Below are 20,456 nucleotides of genomic sequence, written 5' to 3'. Positions count from 1 at the left end.
TTGAGAGGAAACAAAAATATCAGTCTTTGATTCGATGGGTAAATTAGGAAAACAAAAGGGGCGTGAACATAACGCAGTAATGGGCGAGGGTCACTCAAAGCACGTGCCTTGTCACATGACGTCCTATAGGGAAGAGTTGTTCAATCATTAAAGTTGTTCAGCATGTTGCATCACCGATTCGCTGCTAATCATCGCAAAATCAAAGTAAGTGCATGCAGTGCGTCAGAACCGTCTGCGTTCTAATGCTATTCTTCAAACTTCAAAGCATCGTAATCATGGTCAAATACTATGGATATGCGGTGGCAAATGAGTGGTTTTACCAGCGAGCCGTTGAGTTGGGTCATCCGCACCCCACGACGTACAATGACTCAATAGATACCATCATCCTGGCCTCGAGAGATGTTAGGACAGAGACGGGCGTTTACACCTACACCAAATTCCGTCAAGTGAAAACTCTCAAGGGGAAACTCTTCTGGTGCATCGCCTTCGCTGCGACCGATCCTTGGGAAGGCTTGCCAACCAGCGCGCCCCCCGAGGAAAGATACAAACCTTTGAAGGAAGCACTGCAGAGGGAGGGCCCGCCTCGCTGGTTCCGAGCTCCTTGAATCAAAACGTCAGTGACCTATGCACATCGTTGGTGGAAGCGTTGGTGCTTATTTTGCCTGTCCAACCTACACAGTTGTCTCGTTGCATGAATTGCTACACAGACCCTGTCCATGCGCTCCAATCCCAAGTTGTTGTAGCGTACTTCCTTGCCGCTATTCATGTATTGGATTGAGGAAGGGAGACTCAGGATCCTCCATTACTAGTAGCTCCCCCTCTCCCTCCTGTTGCACTAGAGTAATCATTTGGTCAGTGACCCTATGTTGGATATATGTCGTTATCATGTCAATCGAGGAGCATTGCAAATGAGTACTGTACTGGATCGTCACATTGTACATATTATTTAATTAGTAGGGATGTTTAAACTTCGCAGTAGCGTTTTCAAGTTGGTCTCGAGGTTGTTTTCATTGAAGACGATCCACCGTGCGCGACGCGCGTGACCGGTTGAGCTGCAGAATTTCCAGCGATGGATAACAATAGTAAATTTTTATCCTTTGCGTTGCTCGCTTGTAGAACAACAGATTGATCATGACGGGGTGTTTGATCCGAAGAGAGGAAACAAAAGAACAGCTGGATCAGTCTTTGACTCGATGGAGGAAAGAAGATAGCAACAGGCCTTGGGTGGACGCTACGCGGCGATAGTCGTAGTATACTTGTTGTATCAAAATATTGTTCACCAGTTGCGTGTTGCAGTGACCGCGAGTCCGCGACCGCGTTGCACCTGCCAGAAGCACGTGCCTTGTCACATGACGTCCTACGTATACAGCCTTGACGCGACCGTCTTGCACTGTGCAGGCTCGTTCAAACTTCAACGTTTTCAATACCAGTGCTAAACATCGCGAATTTGAGGTGAGCGCACTTGCCATCCGAACCATCTCTGTATTATAATGATTCTTCAAACATCGTAGTTGTGGGAAAAATTCTATGGATACCTACTCAAGTTGGAGAGGAATGGTTGTTCCAACGAGGCGTTGATTTGGGTCATCCGTGCCCCAAGGGCCAAGACGTACGATGACGCAATGCAGATCATTTTCCTGGCTTCGAGGGATTTCAGGACAGAGATGGCCGTTTACGCCTACACCAAACTCTGTCGAGTGAAAACGCTCCAGGGAAGAGCTATCGGTGCATTGCTTTCGCCGCGACCGATCCTTGGGAACGCTTACCAACAACCGCACCGCCGGAAGAAAAATATAAGGCTTTGAAGGAGACCCTGCAGAAAGATGGACCACCACGCTGGTTCCGAGGTACTTGAAACAAACGTCAGTGACATTCACGCCGTCAATGGAAGCAACTAACATTTATTTCTCATCTGGAAACTTTACAGTTTCGTCGCGTTGCATGAGCTGGCGGATGCTGTCCAAGCCCTCCAACCATGAGACTCGGTGGCACTTTGGCACATACAATTTCATTCGGAGGGAGATCCTATAATGCCAACGATCCTCTATCCTCTCACTTTTTGCACCAGATCAATCCTTTGGTCGGTGACCCTATGTCGGATAGACCTCATTCTGACGAAAAACGTCGAGGAGCATTGTAAATGGTGAGAGTGATCCATCTGAGTTGGTATATCTTGTACTGTAACATCGAGGCTCTACCCACCACTTGCATTGACTCAAATCTGACACTATATTCAGTGTTCACGTTATCATGTGCGATCTGGGATGAACTACCTGAAGTCGTGCTTCGAACTGATCTAGATTGCCTGCCAAGATCACAGCTATACCCTAGGACTGATACTATGACAGTTTCAGTTCGAAGTTCTTAGTGTGATTCCTAAGATCTGACCATTGGCGGCTAGCCTAGATAAGAGCCCTAGTGCTGCGCGCAGTGTGTGATCGGAGTAAAAGAAATTCCAATCCATTCGTACTTTCATTTATCTCTAATCATGATTCCAGTTTGCTGGCAATAGCAGCATCAGGCATGCAATCGCGCACGACGACGGATCTTCATCGCCAAGCATTCCGAGCATGACAACCACGAGGGTTCAATTGGCGCGCAGCGATTGCATACCCTGACCCCGCAGCTTTCGCATGTCCCAGTGAGTTTAGCAAACGTTTCTACTACCCCGTCATCTGTGTCATCTGCATCCGACGCTTCTTCAACGCAGTCATAGCAGAGGGTAACACGGAAGCACTGCTTGCATTGGTCGATATAGGTGCAAGAGGTGCAAAATGGCCTGTCGCAGCGCGGGCAGCGGATAAAGATGCTACTGTCGTGCTCCGCGCAGATATCGCACGCCCATACTTTCTGACACATACACGTGGTACCACCACTGGCGCATTCTGGGCAGATCACATCGTCTCCTGACCAACATCCGTTGCCTCGGCATCTCCGCCATCCAGGCTGCTCGCATTGGTTGCAGGAACCGCCCTTGGGAGGGTGGACCCTAGCTGATTGGGAGTAGGTAGTCATCACATGCAGAAGGTGTTCGGTGGAGGAGCAAGGAACCAAAGGGATGGCAACGGGATGACCAATACACGAGTTTATATCCGTGGCACAGCACCAAGATTTGCACCCAGGACATTTCTCTAGTTCCCTCTTGGACCCCTGCTCTTCAAGGCACGGAGAACATAGTGTATTTTTTGGATGCTCAGCGCACCGTGCAAGTGGGGGTTTGGAAGATCCATGGCAACCGAGCGACCGGCAGGATGCAACATGACAGCTTTTGCAGTCGATAAGACCGTGGCGGCATAAAGGGCATCTACCGGTCTTTTTAACACCAACAACCTCCTGCTGAGAGACGCGTTGACGGTATTTCTAAAGCACCCAATTTGCATCATGATAGTGGACGAACAATCAACACTTACCTCCGCTTGCATCTTTTGCCATATCCAACCGCCAAAACTGCAGTCCGAAGCTCCGGGTTCCCGCTTGATAGCGGACCTTCTGAGGACGAACTCACGAACGAACTCAGAGATATCCATCAGAACCGGCGTAAGCTCTCCAGGGAGCGAAACGCACACGTTCTCTACCTTGTCTTCGATCTGCATGTCACGCAACATAACATCAAAGTGTGTATCAGTCTCTGTGGAAAGGCGCAGATGTATGACGAGGCTTGATACGTCAGGAGAACCCGCATTTTCTTGCGAGACTGTGTATTCGAGGGTTGCGATGTGTTTTACTTCATCAGTTGTGGAACTCGGTTCGTTTGATGGGTCCAACATATGATAGACAGCTTTCATAACCCAGTATATGTTCATGCGCATTGGATGACGATGATCATTCTGGCCCCGGGAATTGGTTTCCGGGTTGTTCGGCGAAATTATTGTCCAGGCAGGCATGGAGAGCAGATATCGATGGATAAGAGTTGAATCAGAGCAGGTGGACGTGAAGTGGACATGAACGTGACATGTTCAGGGTGCATTTTCAAGTTGTCCTTTCCCGGAAATAGTAAGGGTGGGTCTTGCTTGGGTACCGTGGCTGCGGAGAAACCCACACTGGCAAATCTGTCTCTCGAGTCTTGACTAGCAGACACACCCGTGACTCGTGACTATACATGAGTCTGATCTGAGAACACAATTATTTCCAGTATCTCCTCGAGCAGCTCTATTCAAACTTGAAGGAATCTTGATTCTCAGTGCTCACCGAACCTGGGCCACCACTCAACATTGCCGCAGGGCGATGTCAGGGATCTTTAATCTAGGTTTCGAGCCTCATCCTTGAAACAACACGAGCTCGACAAGTGAATGTCATCTGAAGCTTTATCAGGCGCAGACACTGGGTAACTAGGCTCTCACAGATCAGTCAGCGCTGATAAAGCAACCACGATTGCGTCAGATTTTTACATATTTCGCATGTTTAGATGCTATAGATATCCCGGTCAGTCCGAGATCATTTAGTCATGCGCTGGCGCGACCCAAGTATAAGTATAAGTATCTCAGATTGCCAACATCCAACTTATCCAATCTCCCACCTGCACGACTAGCGTATAACATCCATCACATGGCTCAAGAACAGATCACCCTTTACACTGCGAAGGTACTGTATACTTGCAACATGCTATGAGGCCGTCTACTGACATTTACCCATGCACATAGGTATGCCCGTACGCTCAAAGGGTATGTCCTGATCAACCTTGACAATTGTGTTCGTTGGATAACTCAACCCATCCAGACTGAAATTGCCCTCGCCGAGGTTGGCGCTCCATTCAAAAGATACGAGATCGATCTTGGGAATAAGCCAGAGTGGTACGCCCCAAAGGTGAACCCTGCCAGCAAGGTATGTGCCGCACTCTTCCTTGTGAAATGATCACATCTTGAAGAGGATTCGTGGTAGGTGCCGACTATCGCTTATGGTGGTCCCGATGTTGCCCCAGAAAATCCTTCTCCCGAGTCTACCAAATTGGCGGAGTCGCTGATCCTCGTCGAGTTCATCGGCGATTTGTACCCTTCCTCCAACATCCTACCTGCGGACCCTGTGCTACGTGCCAAGGCCCGTTTCTTCATTGAGATCGTGTCCACTAAATTCAGTCCCAATTTCATGAAGTTTGCATCCGGCAACCCAGAAGCCTCACATGCCACTCTCCTAACTGGCGTGGATGCCATTCAGGACATTTTACCTGACGGGGCAAAATACGCTGTTGGCGACCAGTACACCATTGCAGACATTGCATTCGCGCCGTTCTGGGCAAGGTTGAACTTGTTGGTACAGAAGGGAGTTGGTGCCTACAAAGATGAGGAGAGGAAGAGCTTCTTGAAGGCTCTGGAGGACCCCAAGTATGCGAAATTTAACGGTTATGTGCAAAGATTGCTAGCAAGGCAGAGCTTCAAATCCACATTCCACGAGGTGCGTCCGCTACTCTGCTGACGATTGCTGCTATCATAACAACTGGTCAATAGGACGTCGTGCAAGAGGTTTTCACGAGAAGGTTCGGCTTGGCTAAATAAACACAGAAGAGGATATTGTCATATGTAACATCACGATTGTGTATCATTAACCATCATTGAACTCTTTAAGATTGATTTTCTACCGAGGGTCCTTTAGTCACGATAAACAAACTCGCTCAGTGTTCTTTTACTGTAAGAATCCTCGTAGAGTTGTCGCGCCTCCGAGATGCACCATCGTACATCATTGAGCCCAACCGACTGTGTAAGCACCCAGTGTAGGCTTGAACTAAGCAGCGAACTCGTTTTACTGGTCAATGTCATACACTGTCGCATGCAATCACGGTAAAGCTAGAATAAGTAGTAGTGGGGGTACTTGCAGGGATGGGCATCATGATTGGATAAATCCTGCAGGACCCGATCCAAACACTGAGTGCTTAATGATTCTTTGTTAGGCTCATCTGGCAGCATAGCTCGTGTAAGCAGGACTAGTTTTTCTGAAAAAGAGCGCCTAGAGAGTCGAGACTCGAGACGGTCTTGAAGTTGTGTGAGACAGCCTGTCGACACAGCCACTTGGTCACGTAATCAACTGCTTACTCAATACAAACTGGAAATTTAGGTCTACTCGTCTTCAGCGTCAACGGCGACGACAGTCGATTGTTGTTCGTGATTTTCTCAACCTTTTCCATCCCGACTAAATCCATCTAATGTCTGGGAGACCAGGAGGCAAACCAGATCTTTCTGGCTACAACTATGGTGCTATTTCATCCCTTGTCTTGACCGCTGACAGGTCTGCTCTTCCCAGGAGAGACAGAGAGCCCGATGGCGCACCTACTTCTCTCGCAGGGCGGATTGACCCTCGTGAGATGGGCTCACGCGTTCAGCGTCAAGCCCCAAAAGATGTTGAGAAGAAGAAGAAAAAAGCAGGAGACGCGGGCAAGCAGGAAGCCCCAGAAAAGGTCGTGAAGCGACGTGCAGAAGCTGGTTTCGGGTACACGGATATCATCGACGCAACACAAGACGTTGAAGGACTTTCATACCGCCCCCGTACTGCCGAAACCCGTGAGGTTTATGAAGTCATGCTATCCACGGTGCACCACGTGCTGGGCGACCAAGCACAGGACATTGTTCGCAGCGCAACCGACGCCGTCCTTGAAACACTCAAGAATGAGTCTATGAAGGACTTTGACAAGAAAAAAGAGATTCAGGAGGTGCTGGGTCCCGTTTCCAGCGACGTGTTTTCTCAGCTCGTGGCCCGAGCGCAAAAAATTACCGACTATGGCGCCGAGGATGAGACGATGGCAGACCCAGATATGGAGCGCAAGGACGCCGAAATTGACGACGAACTCGGAGTTGCAGTCGTATTCGACGACGAGGAACAGGAGGAAGAAGACGAAGAAGGCTATGAAATTCGAGACGGTTCAGACGAGGAAGGTGACGAAGAGGAGGACGAAGTAGATGAAACCACACCAGGGGCTGAGGAAGCAGGTGATGAGGAACTTGTTATCGGTGGTTCGTCAACCCGTGGAACTGGAAAGGCCAAAGCAGATAAAGACATCGTCTCGCCGCACGTGATCGATGGTTTCTGGGTGCAACGTCAGATATCGGAAGTTTACCCGGATCCAGTTACTGCAGCGGACAAGGCAGCGTCTGTCCTCTCTATCCTTGGCTCGGAATCAGGCCTGCGCGATTGCGAGAATCAGTTGATGGAGCTGTTCGAGTTCCAGAGCTTCCACGTGATCACCAAGTTCCTTAAAAACCGGGATGTGGTGGTATGGTGCACGAAGCTCATGCGGAGCGACGCAGACGAGCGGATCAATGTCGAAGTTGCTATGCGAGAGAAGGGTGTTGGTTGGATTTTGCGAGAACTTGCTGGAGACCGCCAGGCCAAGAAGGTGCAGGATGATGGCATGGATGTAGACGAGAAGAAGTTAGCGGTACCAAAGACAGCAACCCTTGCACCAGGCTCTACAGTGCAACCAAAGCGCACGGTCGATCTAGAGAGCATGGCATTCAGCCAGGGGGGGCATCTGATGTCCAACAAGAAGTGCAAGCTTCCTGAGGGCTCATTCAAGCGGGCACGCAAGGGATATGAGGAGATTCACGTCCCTGCACCCCAGAAAAAGCAAGGCGGGGAGGAAGAGCTTGTACCTGTCACTGCACTGCCGGAGTGGGCAAGAAAGGCATTCACCGTGCCCAAGCTCAATCGAGTTCAGAGCAAGCTTTACCCAATTGCCTTCGGGACGGATGAGCCCCTGTTACTCTGTGCGCCTACCGGCGCTGGTAAGGTAAGCGGTGTTGCGTTATATTTTTCATTTTTCAGACACTAAGTTGACTTTACAGACCAACGTCGCCATGCTTACCATCCTTAATGAGTTGTCCAAATATCGCGACGAGGCTACAGGCGAATTTGCCCTTGACGATTTCAAAATTGTCTATATCGCGCCCATGAAGGCTCTTGTCCAAGAAATGGTTGGAAACTTTAACGCACGGCTGAACGTTTTCGGGATCAAGGTTGGCGAGCTCACGGGAGACTCTCAAATGACGAAACAGCAGATCTCGGAGACCCAGATCATTGTCACCACACCTGAGAAGTGGGATGTCATCACGCGCAAGAGTACCGACACGAGTTATACAAACCTCGTTCGGCTCATGATTATTGATGAAATTCACCTGCTGCACGACGAGCGTGGACCCGTGCTCGAGAGTGTTGTGGCACGCACGATACGGAGGATGGAGCAAACAGGAGAGTACGTTCGCCTGGTTGGCCTCTCAGCTACGCTTCCAAACTACCAAGACGTTGCGACATTCCTCCGCGTGGACGAATTGAGAGGCCTATTTTATTTCGATGCCTCGTACCGTCCATGTGCGCTTCAGCAGCAGTTCATTGGTGTTACAGAGAAGAAGGCTATCAAGCGTTTCCAGGTCATGAATGAGGTTTGCTACGAGAAGGTACTTGACCAAGCGGGCAAGAATCAGACCCTTGTCTTCGTGCACTCTCGCAAGGAGACCGCCAAGACCGCCAAGTTCATCCGCGACATGGCCATGGAGAAGGAGACGATAACGCAGTTCGTTCGTCCCGACTCAGCGACGCGTGAGATCCTCACGGAGGAAGCAGGCAATGTCAAAGATGGCAATCTGCGCGATCTCTTGCCGTTTGGGTTCGCTATTCACCACGCCGGTATGACTAGAGAGGACAGGAATCTTGTTGAGGAGCTTTTCGCAGATGGTGCAGTCCAGGTGCTTGTCTGCACGGCAACGCTCGCATGGGGTGTCAACCTCCCGGCACACACCGTCATCATCAAGGGCACGCAGATCTATAACCCTGAGAAAGGCCGCTGGGTTGAACTCTCCTCCCAGGATGTGTTGCAGATGCTCGGTCGCGCTGGTCGCCCGCAATATGATACGTATGGCGAGGGTGTCATCATCACGAACCACTCCGAGCTGCAGTACTACCTCAGCTTGCTGAACCAGCAGCTGCCGATCGAGTCTCAGTTCGTGTCGAAGCTTGCAGACAATTTGAACGCAGAGATTGTTCTTGGAACTGTTCGTAACCGTGACGAGGCCGTCCAGTGGTTGGGGTACACTTATCTGTAAGCTAACCTGTTCTCACAGTAGTAAAAGTACTGACGTTTCCCACAGCTATGTTCGCATGCTGAAGTCCCCAGGACTCTATGGTGTTGGCGTCGATTACCAGGAGGACGACAATGGTCTTATCCAGAAACGCGCTGACATTGCCCATTCTGCCGCCGTTCTGCTGGAGAAATGCCATCTCATCAAGTACGAACGTGCATCTGGTCGTTTCCAGAGCACCGAGCTTGGTCGCATTGCGTCTCACTACTATAGTTACGTACAACTCGATGGCTACATACAACCAGCATCTGAGACCAACCATGTCGACATTGGAACTGTTCCGGGTGTTTGCGCTCTCAAATGAGTTCAAACTTCTGCCGGTATGTCACACATTTTTTGTCTGTAATGCGAGTCTCGACATTCATATTCATTTTTGTAGGTACGTCAAGAGGAGAAGCTTGAGCTTGGTAAATTATTAGAACGTGTGCCTATTCCAGTGAAGGAAGGCGTCGATGAACCCGCAGCGAAGATCAACGTCCTTCTACAAGCATATATATCGCAGCTTAAACTTGACGGTAGGTGACGACTCAGCCGTCTACCATATTGTGCTGACCGGATAATTAGGTTTTGCTCTCGTGGCTGATATGGTCTTTGTTCAGCAATCTGCCGGCCGGTATGTGCTGTTTTAAGTTAGTTTACTTAAGCTCACACATCTTACAGTATTCTTCGTGCTATGTTTGAGATTTGCCTGAAGCGAGGGTGGGCAGTACCAGCGCGTGCATGTCTCGACCTATGTAAGATGGTTGAGCGACGAATGTTGGTGGCTTTTGATAAAGTCGTTAATTATCAACTGATTGTTTGGTCTTCAGGTGGGGCTCGATGACACCACTTCGCCAATTTAAGGGTGTTCCACAGGAGGTCATCCGAAAAGCGGAGGGCAAACAATTCGTAAGTTTACATCAATTCAAGTAAGGCACGTGCTAAGTCTTCATCAGCCATGGTATCGCTACTTTGATCTCGACCCTCCTGAAATTGGTGAGCTTATTGGCATTCCAAACGCCGGAAGGCTCGTCCATCGTTTGGTGCACAGCTTCCCTAAGCTGCAGCTGCAAGCGCAAGTGCAGCCCATCACCCGCTCCCTTCTTCGTATCGACTTGTCTATTGTCCCTGACTTCCGATGGGACGAGAAGACCCACGGAACAGCTGAGACATTCCTCATCATGGTTGAAGACGTCGATGGAGAGATTATTCTTTTCCACGACTCATTTGTCTTGCGCCAGCGTTATGCAGAGGATGAACATAACGTGACCATCACGGTTCCGATGTTTGAGCCCGTCCCCCCGAACTACTACATATCTGTTGTCTCCGACCGATGGTTGCACGCCGAGACCCGACTACCCATATCATTCAAACACTTGATTCTCCCAGAAAAGTTCCCACCTCCCACTCCCCTTCTCGAACTCCAGCCACTCCCGCTGTCTGCCCTACACAACAAGGAATTCGAGAGTATCTACTCATCCACCATCCAAACATTCAACAAGATCCAGACGCAGGTCTTCCAGGCTCTCTACACATCTGATGAGAATGTCTTTATTGGCGCGCCCACTGGAAGCGGCAAGACTATCTGTGCTGAATTTGCTCTGCTTCGCCTTTGGAGCAAACGCGAGCAGCCCAGGGCGGTCTGTATTGAGCCCTACCAGGAGATGGTCGACCAACGTGTTGCAGAGTGGCGTCGGAAGTTCAGCGGCCTGCAGGGCGGCAAAGAGATAGTAAGCCTCACAGGAGACACCAGCGCTGACCTTCGACTTCTTGAGAAGGGGGATGTTGTTGTTTGCACCCCATCCCAGGTTAGTTCCTTCAATCATATTATAAATGTCTCACTAAACCGACATTTCTAGTGGGATATCCTGTCTCGAAGATGGCGACAGCGCAAGAATGTGCAGAACATCGGTCTATTGATTGCTGATGAAATCCAACTTGTAGGTGGAGAAGTGGGTCCGACGTACGAAGTGGTGATATCTAGGACCCGGTATGTTTCTGCACAAACGGAGATCAAGACTCGCATCGTCGCCTGTGGTGTCTCGCTCGCTAATGCTAGAGATCTCGGCGAATGGATGGGCGCACCATCGCATGCAATTTTCAACTTCTCACCTAGGTATATTTTGCAGTTCGTAATTAACATTCAGTCTACTAAATGATATTTTGTAGCTCGAGGCCACTGGACATGGATATACATCTCCAAAGCTTTACTATCCCTCATTTCCCTTCGCTGATGATCGCCATGTCTAAGCCTGCCTATCTTGCTATCGTTGAACACTCACCCACCAAACCTGTCATCGTATTCGTTCCATCAAGACGCCAGTGCCGGTTAACAGTTGACGACTTGTTGATTCACTGCGGAGCAGATAGCAATCCCGATCGTTTCTTGAATATCGAAGAAGCTGACTTGCAGCCCCACCTCGACCACATCAGCGACAAAGGTCTTGTGGAATGCCTGAAACATGGCATTGGGTATTATCACGAGGCGCTTGATAAGCAAGACAAGCGCATTGTGGAACGCTTATTCCAGTCTGGAGCAATCCAGGTTTTGGTGGCATCTAAGGTGTGTAATCCATGACCTTTCTATTGATCAGCAACTGAGCGTCTGCAGGACACTGCATGGAGTCTACCCGTCGCATGCTATATGGTGATCATAATGGGCGTGCAATACTACGAGGGCAAAGAGCATCGATATGTCGACTACCCAGTCATGGATGTCCTACAAATGATAGGTCGTGCTTGTAGGCCAGTGGAAGACGAACGCAGCCGGTGTGTCCTCATGTGCCAGCAGACGCGCAAGGACTTCTACAAGAAGTTCCTTGCAGAGGGTCTGCCCATTGAGTCTCACCTGCCTACCCATCTGCTGCACGACTATTTCCTCGCCGAGATCGCTGTCAAGACGATCGAAAACAAGCAAGATGCGATGGATATCCTGACGTGGACATATTTCTACCGCCGAATGACTCAAAACCCCAACTACTACAATCTTCACAATGTCAGCCATCAGCATTTGTCAGATCACCTGTCGGAACTCGTGGAGAACACCTTGCAAGAGCTGGTTAACTCAAAGTGCATTTCGATAGAGGATGAAATGGACGTTTCGGCACTGAACCTCGGGATGATAGCGGCGTACTATAATATCTCATACGTCACTGTGGAGGTGTACACCCTGTCGCTGAAGGAGCGGACGAAACTCAAAGGTCTTCTGGAAGTCGTTGCCTCTTCTGCAGAGTTCGAGTCGATTCCTATCAGGCGTCACGAAGACACCATTCTCCGCCGCATCTACGACCGTGTTCCCGTCAAGCTCGATCGTGCAGACTTCGAAGCTCCTCACTTCAAGACCTTCCTTCTGCTTCAGGCTCATTTCTCTCGTATCCAGCTGCCACCAGACTTGGCAGCGGACCAAGTTTTAGTTCTGGAGAAGGTTTTGAACCTGCTATCAGCATGTGTGGATGTCATGTCCTCGAACGCATGGCTGAATGCACTGGGAGCAATGGATTTGTCGCAGATGTGTGTACAGGCGATGTGGGAGACCGATTCACCCCTTAAGCAAATCCCCCACTTTGAACCAGAGGTATGTCTATTCTTCTTGGCACTCTTCAGTACTAATTAAATTTCAAAACAGATCGTCAAACGTTGCAAGGATGCCGGCATTGAGTCTGTCTACGATGTCATGGAGATGGAAGATGACAAACGCAGCGAGCTTTTGCAAATGGATGGTCGTCAAATGTAAGTTCTATTGTACGTATTCATTTCAACTGTTTCTAACAACATTTCTAGGCGCGATGTAGCGACATTCGTCAACTCATACCCGACCCTTGACGTGTCCTTCAAGCTTGAGAAGGGAGAATATACTGCTGGTGCACCCATCACCATGCAGGTTAATCTTGCACGCGATGGAGATGAAGAGGATCCTGATGATCAGACTGTTGTCGCACCTTTCTACCCGACCAAAAAGATAGCAAACTGGTGGCTGGTGATTGGGGAGCCGAGCACAAAACAGCTGCTATCAATCAAGCGCGTCACCGTCACCAAGAATCTCTCGGTGAAATTGGAGTTCACGCTACCGAAAGGCAGTCACGCCTTGAAACTCTATGTCATCTGCGATGCGTACATTGGCGCAGATCATGATCTGAGTTTGGATCCTATTGATGTTGCAGAGGGCGAGGACAGCGACAGCGATGATGAGAGCGGAGATGAGATGGAGGAGTAGTTGGTATGCTCATGTAAGATTTCGATGTATCTTTATCGTCATTGTCGCACAGCTTTTCTTTGCCGATTGTTAATTGTATAATTTGTCTATTATTCGTCTGGATGCAAATTTCTAACAGCGAGTAAGCTCTGTCGTACGAATCTAACTATCTTTTATCACGTATATGTTTACTGCTCGCGCACGAAAAATGCCTTGAAGTATCCGATCACACCCTCCTAAACGCAGTGTAGCAATCAGTCATTTTGACCTACTACCACGGTAGCGGGAAAATACGCACTTTATCGTAGGTTTGGCTTCAAGCTCGGACGCTCCAGTATTTGGTCGACGTATTTCGTGAATTTACGTGAATTTAGGTCCCTTTAGCTCCTCACCCAGCTTAAACCCCAAACCGACAGGGAATTGGCCTAGTTCAATTAATCAGGGTCAACTTCTTCGGAAAAGGTGCCAGTGCGGGTACTTTACCTATGTCAGTCTCAGGTGATGATCTTGAGCCTTGCGAGGTGCGGAGAGATGCAGGCATCTGCAATGGTGATAACGATCTCCAACTGCGAAATCTCCACTCTCCTCGAGAAGACCCTGAACAAATTCAATGCCTTTCAGGACATTTTCATATGACCCGTGCCCTCGGAGGAAATCGTAAAGCGGGCCCTCGACCTGTTTAGTGCTCGCATCAATGAAGAAACGGACTTTGGCACGTAAAACAGGATCATTCGGCAGGAGCCCAGAATCTGGATAAAGGTCCGCCAAGAACTCAAGGATGACATTTGATTCCGTGATTTTAGCGGACAAGGACGAAGGTTCCTCGGGGTCGACACTGGGTCCCCCGTATGTTACAGTGGGCACCTATTTAATATCGCAATCATCCGCAATAGTCTAACATAGGTCATCGTCGCGCATACCTTGCCAACCGGGTTCACTTTGCTAGTAAACCACTCTGGTTTGTTGACTAGATCGACATGGTACCCTCTGTAGGGTGCATTAGCTTCGATAAGAGCCAGTTCGACCTGTCGATTCGCGTCAGAGACTGGTGAAACGGTTGTCAGCAGTCATTTCACCTTTTGGCTAAAGGGCTGAGAGCTGTAGAATCATAGGTCAGACAAGTCTTCCTCTTCAATCTCCATCGTTCCTCACCTTGTGAAGGTATAGAGTCAGCTGTTCGGACATGATGCTGATGATTGAATAGGACTTTGGGTGAGGAATTCCAAGGCGAAAAGAATGCTCATATTTATGTATGAGACAAGTGACCTCGGTTATAGTATCGCTTCACAGAATTCTTGTCAATCAGTGGCCTGGCGAACGACTTAGTCAGTTGCTGACTGAGATCTGCCTGGTTCACGTTATGTAGATCAATATTATAAACCTCATTAACAGACTTGCTTACCACTCATGTGAATAAGCCACCTTGCCAAGGTATTTGGAAGGTACCCGCGAGAACTTACTAGAACTTACGTTCGGGCGCCTAGTAGGCTGGTTGAGGGCTGGGAGGCTTCGACGTTGTTAGCATCTCAACTCCTGGCCCATCTGAAATGGTGGTAATTGGTCAATTCTGGTCGTCCCTTGGCCTCGGTCATAGGGAGCAGGCTATACGATAAAGAAGGAACAGCAGTTTTCCCTTCATCAAGCCTAAGGTCTGACTAGCACTAGTACCGTTGGAGACAGTAGCGTTTGATCACGCGGAAGCAATTCGCGTCGACATTATCATGATATCGCCATATGCGCGCTTCGAGTCCCTTTAGTGCTTTGATCACTTTGGCTGATGCGCTCTCGAACAATCTCGGCGCTGTGACTGCGATTTTTTCGTACCGCTTGCTCTTGCCACGGCATTGTTGGAATTCTGAATACATGCTCTTGATAGGAAGCGGTTCTGGAAAATGGACGTCCAACACGCTGTACTTGCGCATTTGCCCATGGTCAACTGCCAGTGTACACAGCCTCTCTCTCCCGGAATCGCCACGACAAGTAGACGTTGATGAATGACGCAAAATATACACCAGATCAGTCGTTTACTCTTCGCTATGAATACGAACTTGATAATTATCCGTCTGCAGGCGAGCGGATTTCTGATATTGATTGAAAAAGCGCAGGGAATGCATGTACTAGACAGTAATCAGGGTGAACTTAAGAGTTCACCGTGTTGCGATCACGATGTGGGAAACGAAGTCCATTCCTTATTTGGCGAGTTGTCCCACTGTCATTTGAGGCTCTCTGGTCCCTCATGCATTTCACCCCCAGCGATGTTGATAGGCTTTTCCTCTCAAAACATGATCTGTCGCATCGTCACTGCGCTCTGGCTGGTCACATACGTCGTCAACATTGGTACAATATTGATGGAAAATATGTGGAAGTATGCCACAAGCATCAATCACGCTAGATATCGCCAGTAGTTTTCACTTCCCACTTTCTACTTTGCTTTACTTGCGGGCGGCAGTTTGTTTATGTTATACAAGAACACCCCTTCTGTCGGCTCTTCGACGATATGCGGTATTTACAGTAGCAACTCAGGGAAATACAATATTAGCAGTCTTGTCCTTCGTTCGCCTTAGGGTCCTGGGAATTTGCACCAGGCAAATTTGCCCAGCTAATTTACCCTGCAAATTTACCGTGAATGACAGTGTCAATTTCACACCCTCGAAAACATAAATGGGTCTCAAAGTGAAATACAAAACTCACAAACAAATAAAAAACTTCGGCATCACTTGAAAATTTCGGCACCTTCAGACTCCGACAGAGCCAGTGCCAGTGCATACTCGGGAACATAATCATTGCCGTTGCCGTCGTCGCCATCGTTGCCGTCATCGCCATCGTTGCCGTCGTCGCCATCGTTGCCGTCGTCGTCGTTGTAATCATCATGGCTGGGGTTGTTAGTGGGTCGCGGACGTGGATCTCGAGGTCGTCCGGCGAAGCGTGGTAGTCATGGGTTGGTCACCGAATCTTCTACTCCTCCAAGTGCTAGCCCGATGTCCTGCATGATTTGGGAATCATGCATGGACATGACTACTAGGTATCCCCCTAAAAGACAAAGTCTGTTAGCTTAGTCCTCAGACTAGTCAACCCATACCTTGGTATCAAACCTTGGTCCAATAGTTTCAGTTTTCCCTCAGTGATTCATGAATCCACCATGTTTTGAAGAAAAGTCATATGTGAGATGGGAATCACATAATGACCTAGTTGATATGAGAAGCAAAATGAAGGTTAAGGTATTGCCTTTCCTTTGGCTTATTCACTTTGGCTAGAGAAACCCATAGAGAAAAGTTCAAAGCCTAACAAAAACCTATCTAAAAAAAGCCCGCGTATTGTGTACTATTATTTGTTCTATTATTTCTGAGTTGTTTTCTCTAGTGTTTCTTTACTTTACTTTTCTATTAGGATGCTCTGACTAATCAGATGCTTCATAAAATTGTACCTACAGGGTATGATGTCATAATGATGTCATAGGACTTCACCTACACTCCTGCAGGTATTTTGGTTGAAAAGATATGATATCATAGTGATGTCATAATGATGTCATGTTCCATGGAATTTGCTAGAACATTCCAATGACTCATAATGACTCATAGTGACTCATAGTGACTCAGAATGATGTCATTATCCCACCATGAATATTCTGGAATGTTCTTTTGCACCTGCTAGAACATTCTGCTCCAGTTTTTGGAATATTCTTCCCACATTCTGAAGTCATTACATCACCTTTTTACTTACATAATATTCCCACACAAAATGTATATAAGGAGAGCCCATTCTCCCCCAAAAAAATAGATCTCCCACTGTTGCATTCAAGAACTCCCACTTGAGCAAATTGAACTCTCACCTAAGAAGCTTCAGTCTGAACAAATTGCTGCTTACAAAGCCCATTTCCTTTGTAAGAACTGTCCAGGCAAGTGCAGGGAAAGTGTTTCCCTTGAGATTACGTAAGTTTCTCGCGATAGAAACCCAGTTTTGTGAGACCAGTGTTCTCACCACGTAGTGTTTACTGACCAACACGAGCTTTGGTCACCGTTGTTATTTGTGAGACCAGCGTTCTCACCAGGTATTTGTATACTGACCAACACGAGCTTTGGTCATTGTTGTTATTTGTCATTGTTTTCTATTTGTCATTTGTTGTTATTTGTGAGACCAGCGTTCTCACCAGGTATTTGTATATTGACCAACACGAGCTTTGGTCCACGTAGTCACATTTGAGACCAGCTTCTCAACAGTTAACCGTATATTCAGGAAACCAGTTCAAGTGTCTAGACGGTATATCCTAGACAATCCCATAGTTTCAATCAGAGATAATAAAGCTCCGGCTAAGTTAATCTGACTGATTGGTTTAGCGAGCCTCCCAAGAACTCACACGTTATCTACCACGAAAGAAGAAAAGTCGTAGACCGTGTTAATCGAGGACTGGCAAGAAGTCTTATCCAGTGTAATTGTGGTGTCATTACATTCTTACACGTATTTATATAAGACCCTCGGTTATTAAGACACCGCCAATCAGCGCAGGAGCAGGAGAGCGATCCAAACCACCTACCATACACTGGGACAAGAAAAATAGTCCACGCACCGCTCGCCTTATTGAATGGTGCAAAGTCAACCAGGAGGCTCAACTCAAAATCTTCTCAGATTCTACGAAGGATGCAAAAGAGGAAGGGCGCACACGCCAACAAATGACGACACAGAAGAATGCATACCTGCAGCAACTTGCGACAACCATTTTCCAACATGATGAAGATCCGAAGGTTAGGGAATACTTTAGAGCGCATCCCCTTGCCTTTACGAAGCCCATTCAAAGTCGGTTTACATCGTGAGTCCTGGTTATGACCACAACAAATATCAGTACCGATCTGGCCACTAACTAGCTACTTTACTAGGCTACGCAAAAAGTATAACGAAATCAACATGCAACTCGGCCAGACTGGTGCTGGTCTGTCTTTCGAGGCTATCAATGGAGATGAGAAGATGAAGAGCATACTTGGTTCGTACTTTCCTTTCTGATGCCAGCATACACTCTAAAGGTGTTCTAGACCGGCTCTTGGTGCCATTCCCATGGTGGGTTGATCTCCATGGGTGGTGGAGAACCAATCCCGCGTACAACACCTCATTTTTGACGGCTGATCCAGGCCAGGATTTTGCGGCCGAGGCCACAAGTCTCTTTGGGGACAGGCAAGGGCAAAGAGATCGCTCTGCCGATGGATGATGAAGACCATGTGGATGTGGATGAAGACCGTGCCGATATGGATGAAGACTGTGCAGATGTTGATGAAGACCGTGCGGATGTTGATGAAGACCGTGTGGGTGTCGATGAAGACCGTGCCAATGTCGAGAAGGGATGAATCAGGGCGAGGATGACGATGTTCGTATGGACGATAATGACGTCCCCTCCACATCTCACAACAGCAAAGATCGGGACTGGCCCGACTGGGATGATCCAACTGATCCATCGTCACCACAGCTCACTCAGCCCGAGCCTCAGGCATCATCGTCCAACTCCTCACTTCGTTATGCAGCCTCCCCCAGGTCTTCAACCACCAGTGTCTACCTACCAACGCCCATTCATATCCTCCATCAACACGAATTGTACAGTGCAGCGAGGCCCTACTATTTCTCTCAATTCTCCAGAACCTTGATGACGGCCGGCGAAAATTTCCCTTACCATTCCACCATTTCCTCAGGCAAGACCAAGGTCGCCGTCTCTCAAGACATGCAGATAGATCCCTTGTCTGATGACTCTGATGCAAGCGCAAGCCGGATGATGAAATCCCTGACCATGCATTCACGCAAAACCGGTGGTGCTCGTCATCTTGGCCACACATCATCTGATCAGGATTCTGATCTTTCCCTCGACTACATCTAGCAGATCTGTCTCTCGCAAGCGGGCCGCGTGATGCGGTATCCGAAATTAGTGCAAAGCTAAACGAGGCATCAGGGTCCCTTGCTAATCACATCCAGGAGTCATCTATCGCCAAGGCTGAACACAAGCGCTTCAAGTTAGAGTCCAAGATGGCTGGTATGAAGCTCAAGGGCCGTCAACACCAAGAGGAGCGTGAACACATATTCTGCAGTACTACCGCAACTCAGAATCACGAGCGTGCTATGGCAGATGAACGGACGAAGCAACTTGAATTGGAGATAAAGCTAGAGCAAGTGAAGTTAGAGCGCTTGGCTTTGGAGAAGGAGATGTCTCGTCAGGGTAACTAACAGTCATGCATCCCACGTCAAATCATTTGGTGTTTTTCGTTCGTTCTCACAAATTCATACTGCATTTCTAGGCCCATTTTTTCATTGTAGCTAATCATGTATCCAAGTGTTTGAATTGAGCCCCCCTCGCTTTCCTTGCATCGCTCATTCAGATCTGCGCAATAGCTGACCCATCAGTGTGTCCCAAAATCTGCCCTTCCGAACCGATGAAGCTCTCATCTCCGGCACCGTCTTCGTTGTCTTCGCCATCTTCACCACCTTCTTCCTCCCTGCTATCTTCGCGTCTACCCCATTGTCTTGCTTCACGGGCAAAGTGCCCAAATGAATCATCAGCAGTAAGTTTTTCTTCGATTTCAATGATCATGTTATGAAGGATCAAACAGCACCGCGTCCACATATTTGCCTCGTCAAGATCTCGCTGCATCTGTATTTGGATCTGCAGTTCACGAAGGGACTGGAAGCGTCCCTTCAGTGAACCGTAACCGTGTTCAGAGCGAACATGGACCTGGAAACGTTGTGAGTTGATTGGTGTGTGACAACGGTTTGTCTTACATTTGACAAATGATAGTTGAATGTTTTTTGATTACGGGTCAACCCGCCAGCTGCCGGCCGCTTAAAGGGCACAACACACCATGGACGAGAGCCATACACCATGTCTGCCCAAATCCACTTGTTCCCGCTCAAAAATTTTTGAGGATTGCGCGCAACCCGGGCCTTCGAAATGCGTTAGAGTGGTGCACGCTCCCAGGAACTCCAATGACATAGTCGACAATGCGCAGGTTGTGTGGCATGATTACAACCTTTTGAACATGTGAGTTTGTTTTTTTTTCATTATAGTTCATGGCATACCTGAGCTGATAGTGAGTAGTTCGATTTGCGATCGTAAAAGCCCTCTCCGTGCCATCCGGGCTTTTGAAATAAGTTAAACGGTGTGCCGTCGACACAGAGAAAACCGCCCCTCCACTCTGGGCATGTTTGTTCTTCGACCCACGTCTTTGCCCTCTCCCTCTCGATCTGATCGTCCTCAT

At 48.5% G+C, this 20,456-nt stretch overlaps 6 protein-coding genes across 6 annotated transcripts; 4 read left to right on the top strand and 2 right to left on the bottom strand.

Annotated features, from left to right (window-relative positions):
- Positions 1 to 174: 174 nt before the first annotated feature.
- Positions 175 to 671, top strand: DFJ58DRAFT_472074 (uncharacterized protein). The gene has a single exon (XM_041380545.1). The coding sequence runs from the start codon at positions 213 to 215 to the stop codon at positions 603 to 605; it is 393 nt and encodes a 130-aa protein (XP_041242039.1). The 5' UTR covers positions 175 to 212; the 3' UTR covers positions 606 to 671.
- Positions 672 to 2,159: 1,488 nt separating this feature from the next.
- Positions 2,160 to 4,010, bottom strand: DFJ58DRAFT_472057 (uncharacterized protein). The gene is made up of 3 exons (XM_041380544.1): positions 3,411 to 4,010; positions 2,274 to 3,360; positions 2,160 to 2,221 (listed from the first exon to the last, which is right to left on the bottom strand). The coding sequence occupies exons 1-2, from the start codon at positions 3,882 to 3,884 to the stop codon at positions 2,518 to 2,520; spliced, it is 1,317 nt and encodes a 438-aa protein (XP_041242038.1). The 5' UTR covers positions 3,885 to 4,010; the 3' UTR covers positions 2,160 to 2,221; positions 2,274 to 2,517.
- Positions 4,011 to 4,545: 535 nt separating this feature from the next.
- Positions 4,546 to 5,489, top strand: DFJ58DRAFT_717087 (glutathione S-transferase C-terminal-like protein; the record flags this gene model as incomplete). The annotated part of the gene is made up of 5 exons (XM_041384317.1): positions 4,546 to 4,581; positions 4,641 to 4,661; positions 4,717 to 4,821; positions 4,879 to 5,388; positions 5,442 to 5,489. The coding sequence occupies 5 exons, from the start codon at positions 4,546 to 4,548 to the stop codon at positions 5,487 to 5,489; spliced, it is 720 nt and encodes a 239-aa protein (XP_041242037.1).
- A 644-nt stretch (positions 5,490 to 6,133) lies between these two features.
- Positions 6,134 to 13,251, top strand: DFJ58DRAFT_717086 (putative RNA helicase; the record flags this gene model as incomplete). Its single annotated transcript, XM_041384316.1, has 15 exons — positions 6,134 to 7,573; positions 7,598 to 7,714; positions 7,770 to 9,019; positions 9,069 to 9,247; positions 9,273 to 9,379; positions 9,439 to 9,574; positions 9,624 to 9,672; positions 9,720 to 9,815; positions 9,869 to 9,947; positions 9,995 to 10,846; positions 10,898 to 11,154; positions 11,208 to 11,601; positions 11,650 to 12,612; positions 12,664 to 12,767; positions 12,819 to 13,251. 15 exons carry the CDS (start codon positions 6,134 to 6,136, stop codon positions 13,249 to 13,251), a joined length of 6,456 nt encoding a protein of 2,151 aa, XP_041242036.1.
- A 384-nt stretch (positions 13,252 to 13,635) lies between these two features.
- Positions 13,636 to 14,450, bottom strand: DFJ58DRAFT_746840 (uncharacterized protein). Its single transcript, XM_041387490.1, has 4 exons — positions 14,383 to 14,450; positions 14,307 to 14,321; positions 14,151 to 14,255; positions 13,636 to 14,094 (listed from the first exon to the last, which is right to left on the bottom strand). Exons 1-4 carry the CDS (start codon positions 14,413 to 14,415, stop codon positions 13,714 to 13,716), a joined length of 534 nt encoding a protein of 177 aa, XP_041242035.1. The 5' UTR covers positions 14,416 to 14,450; the 3' UTR covers positions 13,636 to 13,713.
- Positions 14,451 to 14,783: 333 nt separating this feature from the next.
- DFJ58DRAFT_796398 (uncharacterized protein) lies at positions 14,784 to 15,274 on the top strand (the record flags this gene model as incomplete). Its single annotated transcript, XM_041390580.1, has 1 exon — positions 14,784 to 15,274. A coding segment is annotated over exon 1 (260 nt), but the record flags the coding sequence as incomplete, so codon positions are not given.
- Positions 15,275 to 20,456: the final 5,182 nt, after the last annotated feature.

The sequence above is a fragment of the Suillus subalutaceus genome (assembly GCF_016647625.1).
Source record: "Suillus subalutaceus strain FC151 chromosome Unknown DFJ58scaffold_80, whole genome shotgun sequence".
In the NCBI taxonomy this organism is placed as follows: domain Eukaryota; kingdom Fungi; phylum Basidiomycota; class Agaricomycetes; order Boletales; family Suillaceae; genus Suillus; species Suillus subalutaceus.
Note: the sequence above shows the minus strand (reverse complement) of the source record. Positions and strands in the feature narration are given on the sequence as shown.

What these genes read in the sequence shown, in the direction of transcription:
- DFJ58DRAFT_746840 (XM_041387490.1), bottom strand. Translation starts at nt 14,415, where the DNA reads ATGTCCGAACAGCTGACTCTATACCTTCACAAG. An exon ending in AAGTGAACCCGGTTGGCAAG is followed by an intron (nt 14,095 to 14,150) that starts GTATGCGCGACG and finishes GATATTAAATAG; the next exon opens with GTGCCCACTGTAACATACGG.
- DFJ58DRAFT_472057 (XM_041380544.1), bottom strand. Translation starts at nt 3,884, where the DNA reads ATGCCTGCCTGGACAATAATTTCGCCGAACAACCCGGAAACCAATTCC. An exon ending in GGCAAAAGATGCAAGCGGAG is followed by an intron (nt 3,361 to 3,410) that starts GTAAGTGTTGAT and finishes TGGGTGCTTTAG; the next exon opens with AAATACCGTCAACGCGTCTC.
- DFJ58DRAFT_472074 (XM_041380545.1), top strand. Translation starts at nt 213, where the DNA reads ATGCAGTGCGTCAGAACCGTCTGCGTTCTAATGCTATTCTTCAAACTT.